This window comes from Pterocles gutturalis, unplaced genomic scaffold (assembly GCF_000699245.1).
Source record: "Pterocles gutturalis isolate BGI_N339 unplaced genomic scaffold, ASM69924v1 scaffold25074, whole genome shotgun sequence".
In the NCBI taxonomy this organism is placed as follows: Eukaryota; Metazoa; Chordata; class Aves; order Pterocliformes; family Pteroclidae; genus Pterocles; species Pterocles gutturalis.
In genome coordinates this window covers 1-14337 of record NW_010136459.1, presented here as the reverse complement: position 1 = coordinate 14337, position 14337 = coordinate 1, and the positions used below count along the sequence as shown (strand labels likewise).

Below are 14337 nucleotides of genomic sequence, written 5' to 3'. Positions count from 1 at the left end.
ACTCAGCATCCATTTCCTGGGAGAGCCCCATTAGCGCGCACTACGCAGACCCAACTCATTTTGGAAGAAGACTGAGTGTCTCCGAGCTTAATGCAGACACAGCAGAACACAAGGATGCTACAAACCAGCGCCGCTCCCCAGGGGCACAGAGGGTTTGGCTCCACAGAGGAGAGCCAGTTCAGGGGCTGCAGTTTGAATATTCCGAGAGAGAACTGAGCACCAGCTCCCCACTGGACCAGAGCTGATCGGTGTGAGAAGTGCAGTGCCACACCGCCTCACGCTGCAGCTTGCTGGGTAATAACTTCCCTTTGCAGACATGCGCAGGGGTTGTGTCAGCACTGGAAGATTTCTTTTTTTGTTGATTTTTTTCCCCCTATTGTTGCTGGTTCTTATTCAGTCTCACGTGCTGTTTGGTATTTTAACCAGATCTGGTTACTCCTTTGTCCTCAGAACCAGACAACATGGTGCCTGTTGCAAGCGTCCAATTCACATCAGCAGAACAAATAATCACAGAGTGAGAAATTTCCTGATTCAAAAAGAAAAAACAATCTGCTACAGGCAAGGCTGCTTTTTATATTCTGAAACAGCTCTATTCAACACATTCTACTTTTGGAGCTCTGAGCCCAGGAACAATATGCTAAACCAGCCCTTGGCCATGGCACTGAAAAACACTTCCCAATCTCTTACTCAACAATGTTCATATCCGTGATCCTGTTATCTGTAACATACAGAAGGATTTTAACTACAATAGGCAGTGCGCAGGTACTGAGGAATGGAGCTGCGAGATTTGACTGCCCAGAGGATGAGGAACATGCCTGAGAAAAGTTTAATTATTTGGCTACAGGAATTACTTGCTGCCTTAATATCTGTTTGCTGCCACAGTACTCACAAGAGTTTTACTGGAAATGCATTCAGAGCAGTGCCCTTAGAATCCAGTGCCAGGCTCATCTCATAACTCAAAGTCCATAACTTGTATTAATATTGCAGCTGCATTTATAAAGAGGGAAACATACCTTCATGCTCACAGAACATCACAGAGAAAAGAACGGAAGCTTAGTGTCTCTCTCTTCTGCAGCAGATAACTGGGTTCTGTGAAGAGCTTCTGCAACTTCTGTTGTCTGTATTGTAATGCAAAAACACTACATGGAAATCAAAGAACTCACACAATAAAAATTAAAGAGCTGCCAGGTTCAATGGCGAGCAGCAAGGATCCACTTTTCATTCCCTCTTCACCTCCCTCCTCCAAGCAGGGCACAGAATCCAACACGTACAAATTCTTACTGATTAAATTCTAAGGGTTATATTTGATATGCATTGTGTTTTAAAGTGCAGTTTAAAACAGCCTCAGGTACACCCGGTTTCAAGCACGGATTAGCTGCCCTGCATAGATTAACTAAAACACGCTTTACAGGTTTTTGCCCAGAACCGCCCTGAAAGTAGATCAAAGTTCTACAGATGTGGTTCAGATGCTACCCCCGCCGGTAAACATGAGCCTGCTTTATTTTCTATCCACTAAAGCCAGCGTCCTGAATGAGATGCCAACTTTCAAGCTCAAAAATGCAGGATCAGGTTATAAAGCAGAGTCACGCTCTCCACCGAAGGACAGCCGGTTTCGCCGAGCTGTGCCGTGCCAACCAGCGAGCAGGAGCCAGACAGCTGATGGGGCTGGGCAAGAGCCACAAGCTAGCGCTGTTCTGTCAAGAGCTTTTCAGGAATCCCTCCTACAAGACAGTCTTTGCAAAAGACTACACTGCTGCTGTCTTTCACGCTGGATGAAATCCTGCAGATGAACTTCTGAACAAAATATCCTTTCAGTGTATGCAAACACTGGCACACAACCTCTACATTCTGGCAGGCAGTCCCAGCCCAGCGAAGGTTTTATGGTTCTGAATGTTATCAGAATTGCTTTGTCTGTTACTTACAGTAACACTGTTCTGGTCAAGTTCGTCTAAGGATACAAGGAGAGCAAAATTTTCCGAGAGAGAAAATACCTTTCAGGAGGAAGCTGAGGCTTCAGCATGCAGCCTTCTCCTTTGGACTCTGCTCTAAAAGCAAAAGCCTAAATTCTCCCTTTGTGATACATATCAGCACGAGTTCACTCATTTCTAGGGACAAGTGGCACAATCTCCTTGTCATCAAGGTAGAAATTCCTAAGGATATTTACGAAACCAAACAAGTGCCCCCTTCTCCACTTACTCCTCTTGCCCACAGACTCCCTATCAGCATTCACGCTCTTCAAATAAATTGCCGTGACAGCTATACACAGGTTATTTTCTTTGGCCATGGAGTATGTTCTCTGACCCTGCAATGAAGGAACTAAAACTATTAACCCACAAAACCTCTGAAGTTATTTGAGAGGCTGGTTTAAACTCAGATACAAAACAATTCTATATATCCCCTATTCCCTATACTGTCCTCCTTTCCACAAATACACCCAGCATAATAAACCAGTTCTGAACATCAGTCATACTTGTGTTCGCTCTTTTCTAGACCTCCTACAGCTTGCTCCAAAATGACTTCTTCCTTCCATCTGCTTAGACACATGCAAAACTCAAATCCTGTCATGACCTTGAGGAGACATAAAGAATCCTATAAAAAATGCAAGTATTTCACACTAAGGCATGCAGCAATTTTCTCTGTAGCAAAGCATAAGGAGGATCTTGTTTAGAATGTTGTAGCACAAGTCAAGCATTTGGGAAAGGATGTTTGCAATCCCTCTGCCCAGCCACCTAAAGCTAGTCATCGGAGAGCGACAGATACCGTGTTAACGCTGCTGCTGCTCGTACTGCAGCGGGGGCTCGCAGGGAGGAGAGCACTAAGCTCCAGATCAGCAACCATCTGTCGAGACTCGGCCAACGCATGCTGCAGCTTACTTATGGGGGAACCAGTGTCCTGGAGGAGACAGAAAGTGAGCCAGAGTTAGGAAAGGATCTTTTTGGAATGTGTCAAAGGGATTGTAACATACCAAGAATCATCACTTTCATTTTTAAATGTCTCAGTTCAAAATACTACAACACAACTGCTCCAGACTCTGTCTAACTGCTGATATTTCTAATAAACACAGAGGTGTTCCCTAGCATCAGCTTTTTAACACATCTTCACATGCGTGTGTATGTAGTGCACACAACAGCAGTACTTCAGTGATATGGGGACAATAAACAAAGACATAAGAAAGAGGGAAAACCAGGCAGAACAAGAAATAATCAGTGTCCAACAGCTTCTAATAACTGTGTCCAAGTGTTCTCAGATTGGAATTACCAACCAGCCAGCATCCTTTATCCTAAAGCCTTTAATTTCAAAGTTTTTTGGTTTTTTAACTCAGTGATATGGGGGACAATAAACAAAGACATAAGAAAGAGGGAAAACCAGGCAGAACAAGAAATAATCAGTGTCCAACAGCTTCTAATAACTGTGTCCAAGTGTTCTCAGATATTGTGCTTTACTGGAATTACCAACCAGCCAGCATCCTTCATCCTAAAGCCTTTCATTTCAAAGTTTTTTGTTTTTTTAACTCACGCTGTCCAAGACATATTGAGACAACAAGGAATTATTTTGAAAAAAAATTTACCACCTTTGCTTTAAGCCTGCTGTTTCATCATTCGAGTCCCTAGTTCTGCCACGGCGGCAGACATTTGCTTTCCTACCATCACTCACAATTCACCTTAAAATTAATGAAGAACACTCTGCAATAAAATACTGACTTGTTCCATGGCAGCACTGCAGCAGCTATTTATTGGCTTAGTCACTGACAGGCTATTGATCTCCAGAGGGAAGTCTTCATCAGAGAATTTCTCACATCTTTGAGGCCTGTCTCCCTTCTGGGTGGATGTCAAACAAGGAGAATCCAAGTGAAAAGAATTCAGATCCACATTTTCTTCACTGTTAAAAAAATCACGACATTGCCAGAAACAGTATCACCATCCTTTTTAAAGGAAAATCATGGGACAAGATAAATAATTATGGGCCCTTAGCCAAGAAAACCATCAAGCATGTGCGATGCCTCTGTTCCTCAGAGTGGTTCCCATGTTTAACAGCTTCATTAGATCAGCTTCATCCTCTGAGAACAGTTTGACATTCAACCAGTTTCAAGAACAGCTATGCTACCATGTGCTTCAGTATCGATTTAACCTTGCAAAGAGCACACAAAAGGCAATATCTAGTTCCTCCCAATCCTCTGGTACTCCTTCTTCTCTCATACTCTACTCCCTTTTTTTTAATCAACCGTTAGGGAAATTAACATTTCTAAGTGTACTTTTCAAGGGAATTTCACAGTCTTTTAAAGTCATCATCTCCCTTCAGAGATCACAGGAGAGCTCTCCCAAAGAGGCTTTATTTTGTTTATGTTTAAATACAGCAGCAAACAGTAAAGTGCTGTTCGGGTAAACTGTGATTAAACCCCAAACTCACATCTCTGACTCCCATTTCAGTGTGGACTGAAGCACTTGATCTACTGGCATACATCTTCCCCGAGGTTTTAAAGCAAAACAAAACATTAATTTAGCACTGGGTATATCTGAGTGTATTTAGGAATATCTGAAAAGCCGTTTAAACAACAGCTAAAGCAACAAATCACACCCCGCACATCAATACTGCCCAAACACTGCCTCACAGCCATCCCAAGCTTGTCAATTTTATCAAAATGTACCAAATCCCTCACTCAGCTCCAGCACCAATTAATCACAAATTAAGACCAGAAATAATAAAACCTGTAGCAGGTTTGAAATAGTCTTCCTCCTCCACTCCAGCAGCACAGGAACCCAGCAGCCCCCCAGCTAAGCCCTCTCTCCCCTGTGCTGTGCTTCCACACAGCACCCAGTGTTGTCTGCTGCTCCTACAAAGACGCACCCCGGTTTCTGCTAGCATTTTCAAGCTATGCAGTGTTAATTTTCAACTGCTAATTTCCACTTCATACAATTTTTTTTAAAGTAAATAAAACAGCGACCATCTCCCCAGAATAAAACTGTTTTCATCACACTTCTGAACAAAACAGAAGCACTGTGCTAGCATCCCCTCGACAGGGTAAATAATTTTAAAATATGTATAAAGAAAATACTATCTTCACATTGACAACATTTCATTAAATATTCTTTAGATACTTATTTTGGTGGCACACTTTCCATATCTCGCAAGACTGTTACAAAAAGGTTTATTTTTAATTGACATACAACCTAAGAAAAAGCCCTTGTGAGAGATGCTGTGTCTCATTTCACTTCTCCTGTAAAGCACTGGGGCACAACAGGCTTTCTCTGAAGAGAGAAGAGCTCATGTCTGTGAGCTGCTGACAAGGAAAGGCTCTGCAGAAATGTGAGGGAACAAGGGATGTGGGGGGATGCAATGAGCACAGCCAGTTTGGAAGAATACACAGGCTGTGAGGGATGGGGGGAACGAAACAGTTTGGTTTTGAGGTAGGGAGATGGCTGAAGGAATGGCAGGAGCACACTGAACAAGAAACTGCTGATGCTCCATCTTTAAAACCAGAATTGAGATAAAAATCCAAAGGCAGCAAATGTTGGTCCAACATAAATGAAGTCACTAAGTCAGAGCACCCAGAAATTATTCCTGCCCTAACGAATTTCACAATCGATCCTGCAGTTGGAGAAGGTATTTGACTGTGTTAATAGCCTTCTTGTTGCCTGTTCCAGAAGTCAAGAACTCATGTCAAAAATATTTGCTGGGCTGACAGGGAGGTGCCAGCACCCTTCCCTGCACACAAAATACATCATCAGCACTGCAAAGCCAGCAATGGAAAACTGGAGGATCCAGATTCAAGTCCCAGAAGGAATGTTGTGTTTGGTCTCTGCCATGAATACCTTAACAAGAAGCCCACACTGAGGACTGCAGTGCTGCTGCCTTCCTCCCATGTATGGGGAGAGAATTTATTTGGTGGCACATCAGAGTCAGCAGAGGCTGGAGAGCAGACAGGCTGGGATCTGCACTGAGTTAATCCGTCTCCAGTTAGCAGGGCTCCTAGGACCTAATGTGGGCATCAAGAAAACTTGACAGCTCAGCAGCAAATCCCAAATGGGCAGAACAACCCTCCCGTACTGCAGAATATCACAGAATCACAGGATGGTTTGGGTTGGAAGGGACCTTAGAGATCATCCAGTGCCACCCCCTGCCATGGGCAGGGACCCCTCCCACTAGCCCAGGTTGCCCAAAGCCTCATCCAGCCTGGCCTTGAACCCCTCCAGGGATGGGGCATCCACAGCTTCTCTGGGCAACCTGGGCCACTGCCTCACCACCCACACAGGGCAAAACTTCTTCCTAATATCTCATCTCAATCTCCCCTCTTTTGGCTTAAAACCATTACCCCTTGTCCTATCACTCCACCCTTCGATCAAGAGCCCCCCATCTCTCCTGTAGCCCCCCTTCAGCACTGGAAGCTGCTGTAATATATGCTCTATTGGCACTGCCCAAGTTGAATTTGTTCCTTCTCCCCCAGAATCCCCTTAACAACCGGCCAAAAAGCGAAAGGAGTTTTCATGATTCAGCCTCAAAAGAGATTTGGAGGGATGGCAGTGTGTCACTTGTGCTGCTGGGGGAGTAGATAAGAAAGGTCACGGTAGTTGTAAGGGGAGCGCAGTCTTTTTAATGATTTATGGACAGTGGAAACTAGAGAGAGTCCACACACAGTGTGAAGCTCGGCTCAGCTGCGTGGGAATGTGCCGGGACAGCATTCTTTTTCAGCGGCTGCCCATTCACCTTGTTTCTGAAGAGGTCTTTCTCACTGCCCTCACAATTGCTACAATATTTTTGTTCTAAAAGCAACACAGAATGACAACATTGGTATATCAGATATGTCCATTCCATAACATTAATTTGTTTGGACATCGGGCAGACTTGCTGGCTGAAATTCTGAGCAGGTTTAAACAGCTGGTCATTTACGGTACTTGACAAACCACCAGCTGTAAAGCTACTCCTCCTTCGCTGGCTAAAAGGCAACTGTGAAACCTCTGTAAAACTTCAGGAATCCTTCTAAAATAGAGCTGCTAAAGACAGTCAACTTTTTGAAAGGAAACAGAGGAACCAATACAACAAATCCACGGACAGTCACAGCTCTGAATGCCCTTGCTTGTGCCCACTTCTCTAAATGTGAAGCAGCATTTATATCTCAGCCACCTTCCAATACCATGTATTTTTCCAACACTTTGCAGCATTAGAAACCTCCTTCTGCTCATCCCCACCCACATGTCCTTTTTCCTCGCCCAATATAAACAAAAGGATTGAGTCCACGAACAAAGACGCACTAGAGAGCAGACAGATTGCTGTCCTTTAAATCTTGCCATCTCGGTTTTTTTGCCCTGAGTGAGGAAAGCAGCCTGTGCGCAAGAGCCGTGTCCTACATTCTTGCCCAGCCACCGTGTGATTTCTCAACAGATATAACACAGTCACTAAAGCATCACACAAAACCCAGGTTTGTTTCTTGCCTTACAGAAATATCACTGGAGAAGCCCAAGTCTGGTCAGAATATATTCTACCTACCAGATTTACAAGCAACATCTGGGATTTCAAAAAAAATTGTAAGATTTTTTAAATCTGCATTTTTCTCAATTAGTCTATTTGGCAAGTTCTGTGGTACTGCAGCTTCTCCTACCCACGCAGCTCTTGGGGATGAGAGATGCGAAAAAATAAATGCAGAAAAATAGGATCATGATACCTTAGTGCTATCTTATTTAAAATTTACTACAAGCTGGTAGACTAATTTTAAAACAGCAGTTAGTTTAAACATCACTTGAGATAATAAAAATTACTGGGAGCTTGTGCACCCAAGTTTCTACATAACTCCAGCTAGTACCTATCTATTTCTTAAACGTATCAAGCACACAACCTTTTTGAGTCGGCACATTTCATCTCTTGTGCAGTCTTGAGACAGCTGCAATCTTTTCCATGCCATGTGCTTCCATCTCTCTTTATGGGTTTGAAAATCATCATCCATTCTGGATCTGATACTGGCTTCCACTGTGCATCTCTTCTTGTGATGAAGTTACTACTACAGGAATCCGAATCAGACTTGTGAATGGCAGCAGGAGTCTCTCTGCTTTTTTGGCCAAACAGAATTCCAGTTCTCTCTTCCCAGGTTTTCTTTTCATTATCAGTTTTGTCAGATGTGATGGTGTTTTGCATCAAAGTAGTTTGTAAATCTACACAGGAACCGACCTTAAGCCAATGCTGACATTCAGGTAAAGCTGACTCAAAGGTCTGTTGGACTCTGCTTTCCTCTCCATTCTCAGAAATTTCCCTGTTTCTCAATGGCCTCGTGTTGTTTGCCTCACAAAATGCTTTGCCGCCTAGCTCATCAGAGCTTGATGCAACATCCTGCTTTTCTTCTTCTTCCGTAAGGACAGCCAAGGCTTTCACAACTTTTTGATACTGGTTTAAGTATGCTGAGGTAGTTTCCTCTGAGTCTGATGCATTCAGTAACAGTCTATTATCTACTTCACACATCTCATGGGTGGTTTTTACCCTACTTTTTGGAACTTGTGCAGTTCCACACTCCTCGCATATCCCGTGGTTGCCCTCAGTTCTAACCGTGTCTGTCTCGCTGTGACTGTCAGGGGCAGAGAATGCCAGACCTATGCTACAACAGCACAATAAAGAAAACAGTCAGAAAAACTGCATTTAAATAGCATACGGAACTGTACTCCAGGTTAAAGCTACACATTAACTGAGGCTGTAGCCAAGGTTCTGTGGTAGTTCCTATACCAACAGGCAGCTGTATCCTGCCCAAAGCCGACAGGAGTCTGCCCAGGTGTGGCTGTTAACTTTCCAAAATCAGTCTGAGAGTTCCCTCACATTTTATACAGCATGGCAATTCTGTCTGAACCTCCAGGGCGTGCACCGATTGCCTAATCTGAAAGCAAAATAAACTTTGATTTTTAAACAAAAGTAGTAGCAGGCCAGATTAACACCCCTACCACCAGACTGTTCTATTTTTAAAAAAATCATTAACTGTCTGGCCTGCATGCAATGATTTATCCTGTGACTGAGACTCATGGTGTCTCCTGACCAAGTGAAGAACGGTATCTAACAACTTCACTGGATGTTTGTGGTTCAGTCCAGCAAAGCCATCTTGACACAGATGTTAGTTGTAGCTGAACAGGGAAGTCTCTCCCTGAGAATAAACTACTCATAAAAAAAAAAAAAGAAAGAAAAATAAGCTACTTTACCTCCTTTCATGTGCCACCTTCTCATTCTTTTGCCTTAATTCCTGAGAGCTCTCCAAATTGACATGAAGAAACTGCAAGTCACGCTGCTGTTTTACGTAGATCTGTTTGAAGATAGTAACACGCACTAGTGAAAGTCTGGAGTGCAGGAACATCGTCATCAGGTACTAACACACTGTTTGTCTTCCAAAAATATCCTCAAAACATTTTTATAAACCAATACCTGTAGTCAAACTATTGTCAAAGCCTTCCAAATCTAAGGGGCCATCTCTGCATCTATTTATGAAAACAATGTTTTGTAGCAATAAACAGCATTTCTATTAGAAGACTGAAGAGGTCTTCTAAAACGCAACCACACTGGAATATAAACACAATATCATTATTGTTATTTGATATTTAATACATGTTGTTATTATGTTGTTCAAAGTTATGCAGAGTTACAGGACACGGAATCATGACACCTGGCTTTCACTGCAGTGGATTTTTTGTAAAGCTAAAGTAGAAGATAACACACTGATCAATTATTTGCAATTAAAAAAAAAAAAAAATAAATCGAACATGCCTTGAGAAGCCCCGATGAATGCAGGTGAAAACACTGGTTTTAGGTTTCTCTCAAAAAACAGATCTCGGTACAGCACACCCCTGGACGCTGCGTGAGTTCACCTTGGGCACATGTGCAAGGCAGCTGCCCCGCTCCCACTGCCCTTCACGTGCCTTCCCGGAGCCTGGCACGCTCCGGTTCTACACATGCACCGAGGGACTGTTATCTCAAGAGGGGGACCCAACTTTACTGCTGGGAGGGTGGTATTTACTCACTGTAGGACTGAGTAAATACAATTATACAAAAAAGGCTAAGAGCACATGCAAACACAAGGATATGTACCATGAGGTTTTAATTTTAACCAAAAAAACCCTCAAAAACTTTTTATAGGGCTGTCAGCAAGGCAGAGACAGCAAATTTGAAGGTTTTTTTCTTAATTAAGAATAGCTAGATCTAACATTTTTATACTGTTCCATGGAGATGTGATGTTAATGAAAAATGCCTTCATCATCTCAGAGTAGACACACAGTCAGGGTTGTACCTGTCGCAAATTTGATAGTTCTGTGTCAGTCCGTGCTTGCTTAGACTTGGCAGACTGAAGAAGTTGATCCTTTCTCTTTGCTTTCTCAACTGCATCAAAACATATAGGATTTTCAAACTACTTAAAGTGAACAGACACAAAACAAGTACATTTGCTAACGCCTATGTTTGTAGCAATAAAAACAGGCACCTGGAGAAAATAAAAACATTTTCTTAAGATCAACAGGATCTGTTAAATAAAATGAGCAAAAAACCATACGACAAGTAAACAAGTATTTTCCTCAGACTCTTCACCAGCACCTGGTTTTATTTCACTAGCAGCGATATTCTGCTTCATAGACTGATTATTTCACTTGTTCCTGTTAACATTCTTCCATGGAAATGAAATTCAGTAATTAATATCTAACTCATGCCCTGTGCAGGGAAGCGCTGGGAAAAATTTCCCATTACTGTTGTTTTTAAAATAACAAGACATGGAATCAATATTTGGCAAAGGTAATGGCAGATAAAAAGCGATAGGCAAGTAAATCATCTCACAGCAGAGCACATCTTTGGTCACCTAATCTTTCAAGGTATATTGCTTGTCTGTAAGAACCCTGCAGCAATGGCCAGCCTGCCTTTTCAATCCACTGCGCTACAGAAGAGTTTCTCTCTACCCAAAGCCCAAGTGAAGCTATCAAGATAGCAGGTTGCAGTTAACAAGTCCTGCATATTAAACCACCTGAATCAAAACCATCAGTTAAAAAAAACAAGAGAAGTGAATTTGTAAATATACTCCTTCCATACAAACACTGGAGAGAGTGAACGGGATGATAATTTTCATAGGGCCTAAGCTTTGCCTTTGGCACGTGGTTTCCTTTCAGTAGGTCACTGTTTTCTATGCCACCTATGTCAGATGGGAGAATGGCACCCCCATTTATTGTATTAATACTACAGGAGACATCAAAGTCTCAAAAACTTTCAAGAGAGAATCCTCAGCCACTCCACACTTAATCATACTGGTGAACTTTGTGCTTTTACACAATGCTATAAACTGTTCCTGCAGAAGCCCTAAGGATTGCTTTCATAGAAGAATGACACACAAAGGCACACACCTTTATTAAACTGCAAGAAAGGTAGATAAGAAGCTGCCTCCTTCACAGATATTAGTGAACTCTTGCTGTCTAGAAGCCTCTGAGCTGTTCAAAGCTAAGGCACAAACAGCCAACTGCCCCCACTTACCAATAAGTGCGAGCTCATTCCTCAAGCTGCTGTTTTCTTGTCTGAGGTGAATGATTTCTTCCTGCTGCTTATTATTTTCCTTCGTCTTTTCACAGAGGTCATCTTTAAAACAAAATGTAGTATTTCCCAGAATGAAAAGTAATCACACTAGTCTGCACTGAATTAGGTGCCCAGTATAAACATTTACCTTTCAGCTTATTTGTTTCCAGTATTAGTTCTTTCACTCTCAGTTTGAGGTCTTGCTTTTCTTTGTTGAGAGAGAATGCCTCTGCCTTTGCTGCACGCAAAGCACTTGCCAGCTTTTTGAATTTAGCTGTAAACTCAGTAATGTGATCAGTTGTTTCCAGTATAGTCTCGTCCTGAAATATGAGATAGAACATATTCTTGATTATTGTTTTATCTTCATGTATGGATTTTGAGAAAACAACTGTACATCTTACTGCAGTAGCTACAGCTACTTCACAGATCTTCTGAGCTCTTAAGGAAAAAAAAAAACAAATCAAAGGCAGGAAACAAGCTTGTTTAACAAACAAACCAGTTTATTGTTTGTTGGCTACTCTTCCCTTCTCAAACAAGCCTAAGCATTAAACAGCAGTGAGACCAACAGGGACTAAAGCACTGCGATACCGCCACCAGTCCCCGCACTGCAGTGTGACCACATTTACTGCCTGATGAGACGACAGGTGTTACCTTCAGCTTAAGCATAGTAAGCAGCTCCTGTTCTCTCGCTTGCAGCTGGCCTGCTTTAGCCGACAGTTCCAAAACTGAGCAGTGGAGACTCTGATTTTTGTCCTAGTGAACAGAAATAATGAGCGTCAGCTACTACTTCAACGATTCAAAGTTACTATTTTTTCCAGTAAATGCGTGTGCAACTTTATTTAAACATCACAAACGGCAATGTGGAATTCTGAGCGAGTTGTGAGGATTTGGAAAAAAGAGGACTGGGGTAAGAATTGTTCCCCAATTCGTTACAACTATAAACTTGTTTGCAGTCAAGGATCTTAACATCCTGCATGTCTTAAGTCAAGCCGATTAGACAGACAAAAATGCACAATGCTGCTTTACTGTACTGCATATACAGGGGAAAAAATTATCCCAATAAACACATAATTGCCAAATCACTTTAAAAGAAAATCTAGACCCTTGAATACCAGTTATTTTCATATCCTTAAACCATTTTCAGAACGTTACTGTTTGTCATAGTAATCAAAGCTATAAATAAAACTTTCTGGAACTTCCAGATGCTGTTCCAGGGGCCAACACAGCCTTTGCAATCATGTTTTTGGGGCAAGTGGGTTCTGAGCAGTGTTCCCCAAAACTAAGCAAGCAAACAGCAAACTCCAAATCCTAGCTTAGGAAAGCTTTTTTTCTCTTTTTCTTCCCCTAACGAATCAGAGCTACACCTTAACTTAACCATTACTGTACTAAAAGACAAATGCAACTCAAGAGCCTTAATATGAAATATTTCTTCACTAGTGACTCACAAATGCCACTGGCATTCTGTACGTGCACGGTCTGCAAAATCAGACCATTACCCAACTCCTACCTCCAGAGCCTGAACAGTTGCATCTGTTACGTTTTGAGACAGCTCTTTAAACTTCTGTTGTATATTTTCAAGTGTTGTCTTACTGTCGTTCTGCTGAGATTCTAAGAACTTTAACCTTTTGGTCAACGATTTTATAATTTCATTTCTCTTGTTCAGCTCATCTGAAAATAAGGCAGATAAGGAATTTGTGAGAAAACAGCACAGATACTGTCATGTAATTTTTTAAATCTCAGAAATAATTTAATCCAGTGTTTTAAAATCATGCAATTCAGAAACAGATGCTCGCATTGCACACTCTGAAGCAGGATTCCCGAGCTACCAGGAACAAGAACTCTGTGGCGATGTGTGCACTCTGGATGTCAAACAAGACTGTTCAGAGCTGCCAGGTGATTACCTGGGTGGCTTGTGGATGATGTCAGAGCTGTGCCGCAGAACCTCAGGGCACACGGCTCTGCAGTTCACCAGCATGTCTGCAAATTGTTTTCCTCCCCCACATTTATTTCATCAGGTTTCTTTTTTAGACTCCATAGAAGCAATTACATATTCAAACAAAAAAGAGCTCTCTGGTTGTCATATCCCCTTCAAGATCAGATCCACCTTGTGGAAGTTTTCATCCCAAAAAGAAGACAACCAAATTTAAGGCTGAAGGGTAGGAAATGGTTCTTTATATGATGCAGAACAGTCACTGAGGGGCCCAAGCACCTGAATGTATTTAAAAGACCAGGGTCTTATCCTTTACACCCAATACTTACTGTTCAATAAGCTGCATCGCTCTGCTAAAGTCAGTATTTTTTGCCGATCATCTTCCCAGGCTAGCAGCTGTCTCTGATGCACTGCGACCATATCATTGAGCTCTTTATCGCGATCGTTCAGTTCTGCAATTAAAAGCTGGAGTTCCTGCCTCTGTTTCTGGATGGTGCTGTTCTCAAGGCTTGGGCTGAGTTTCTATAAAAGGTAACAGACAGAACACATTTCAACATAGTGAAGAAGCGCCACATTCTGTGATAATAAACTTGAAGCTTCAATTTAAGTTAAAATATTTTTGTATTATAAATAGAGACCATTCCAAAGAGTTCCTCACGCTTGTGGAACCACCTGTGGCCCTTGACGGAAACCTTTAGCAGAACAACGAGTTATTTCACGTTCAAACAGAGCACTCTGACTGTGAACTGTATTTTTATTTTTCACCTGGGGCGAAGCCGGGCGCGGCAGCGATGGATTCATGGGGGGCTGGGGAGCCGGAGCGCGGCCAGGCACCAGCAGACACCGGTAAGTGCTTATGACCGTAACGCTCAGCATGGAGGCAGCCCGGGATCTCCTCACGA

At 42.4% G+C, this 14337-nt stretch overlaps 1 protein-coding gene across 1 annotated transcript; it reads right to left on the bottom strand.

Annotated features, from left to right (window-relative positions):
* Nucleotides 1-1031: 1031 nt before the first annotated feature.
* CCDC62 (coiled-coil domain containing 62) lies at nt 1032-14236 on the bottom strand. Its single transcript, XM_010082323.1, has 12 exons — nt 14201-14236; nt 13765-13957; nt 13013-13173; nt 12157-12258; nt 11654-11825; nt 11467-11568; nt 10247-10335; nt 9168-9268; nt 7829-8578; nt 3702-3879; nt 2761-2892; nt 1032-1118 (listed from the first exon to the last, which is right to left on the bottom strand). The coding sequence occupies exons 1-12, from the start codon at nt 14234-14236 to the stop codon at nt 1032-1034; spliced, it is 2103 nt and encodes a 700-aa protein (XP_010080625.1).
* Nucleotides 14237-14337: the final 101 nt, after the last annotated feature.

Coding starts and splice junctions, on each gene's coding strand:
- CCDC62 (XM_010082323.1), bottom strand. CDS start 14,236: ATGAATCCATCGCTGCCGCGCCCGGCTTCGCCCCAG. Junction 13,958..14,200: donor CGCGCCCGGCTTCGCCCCAG/GTGAAAAATAAA, acceptor TACCTTTTATAG/AAACTCAGCCCAAGCCTTGA. Junction 8,579..9,167: donor AAGGTGGCACATGAAAGGAG/GTAAAGTAGCTT, acceptor GTGCTGTTGTAG/CATAGGTCTGGCATTCTCTG.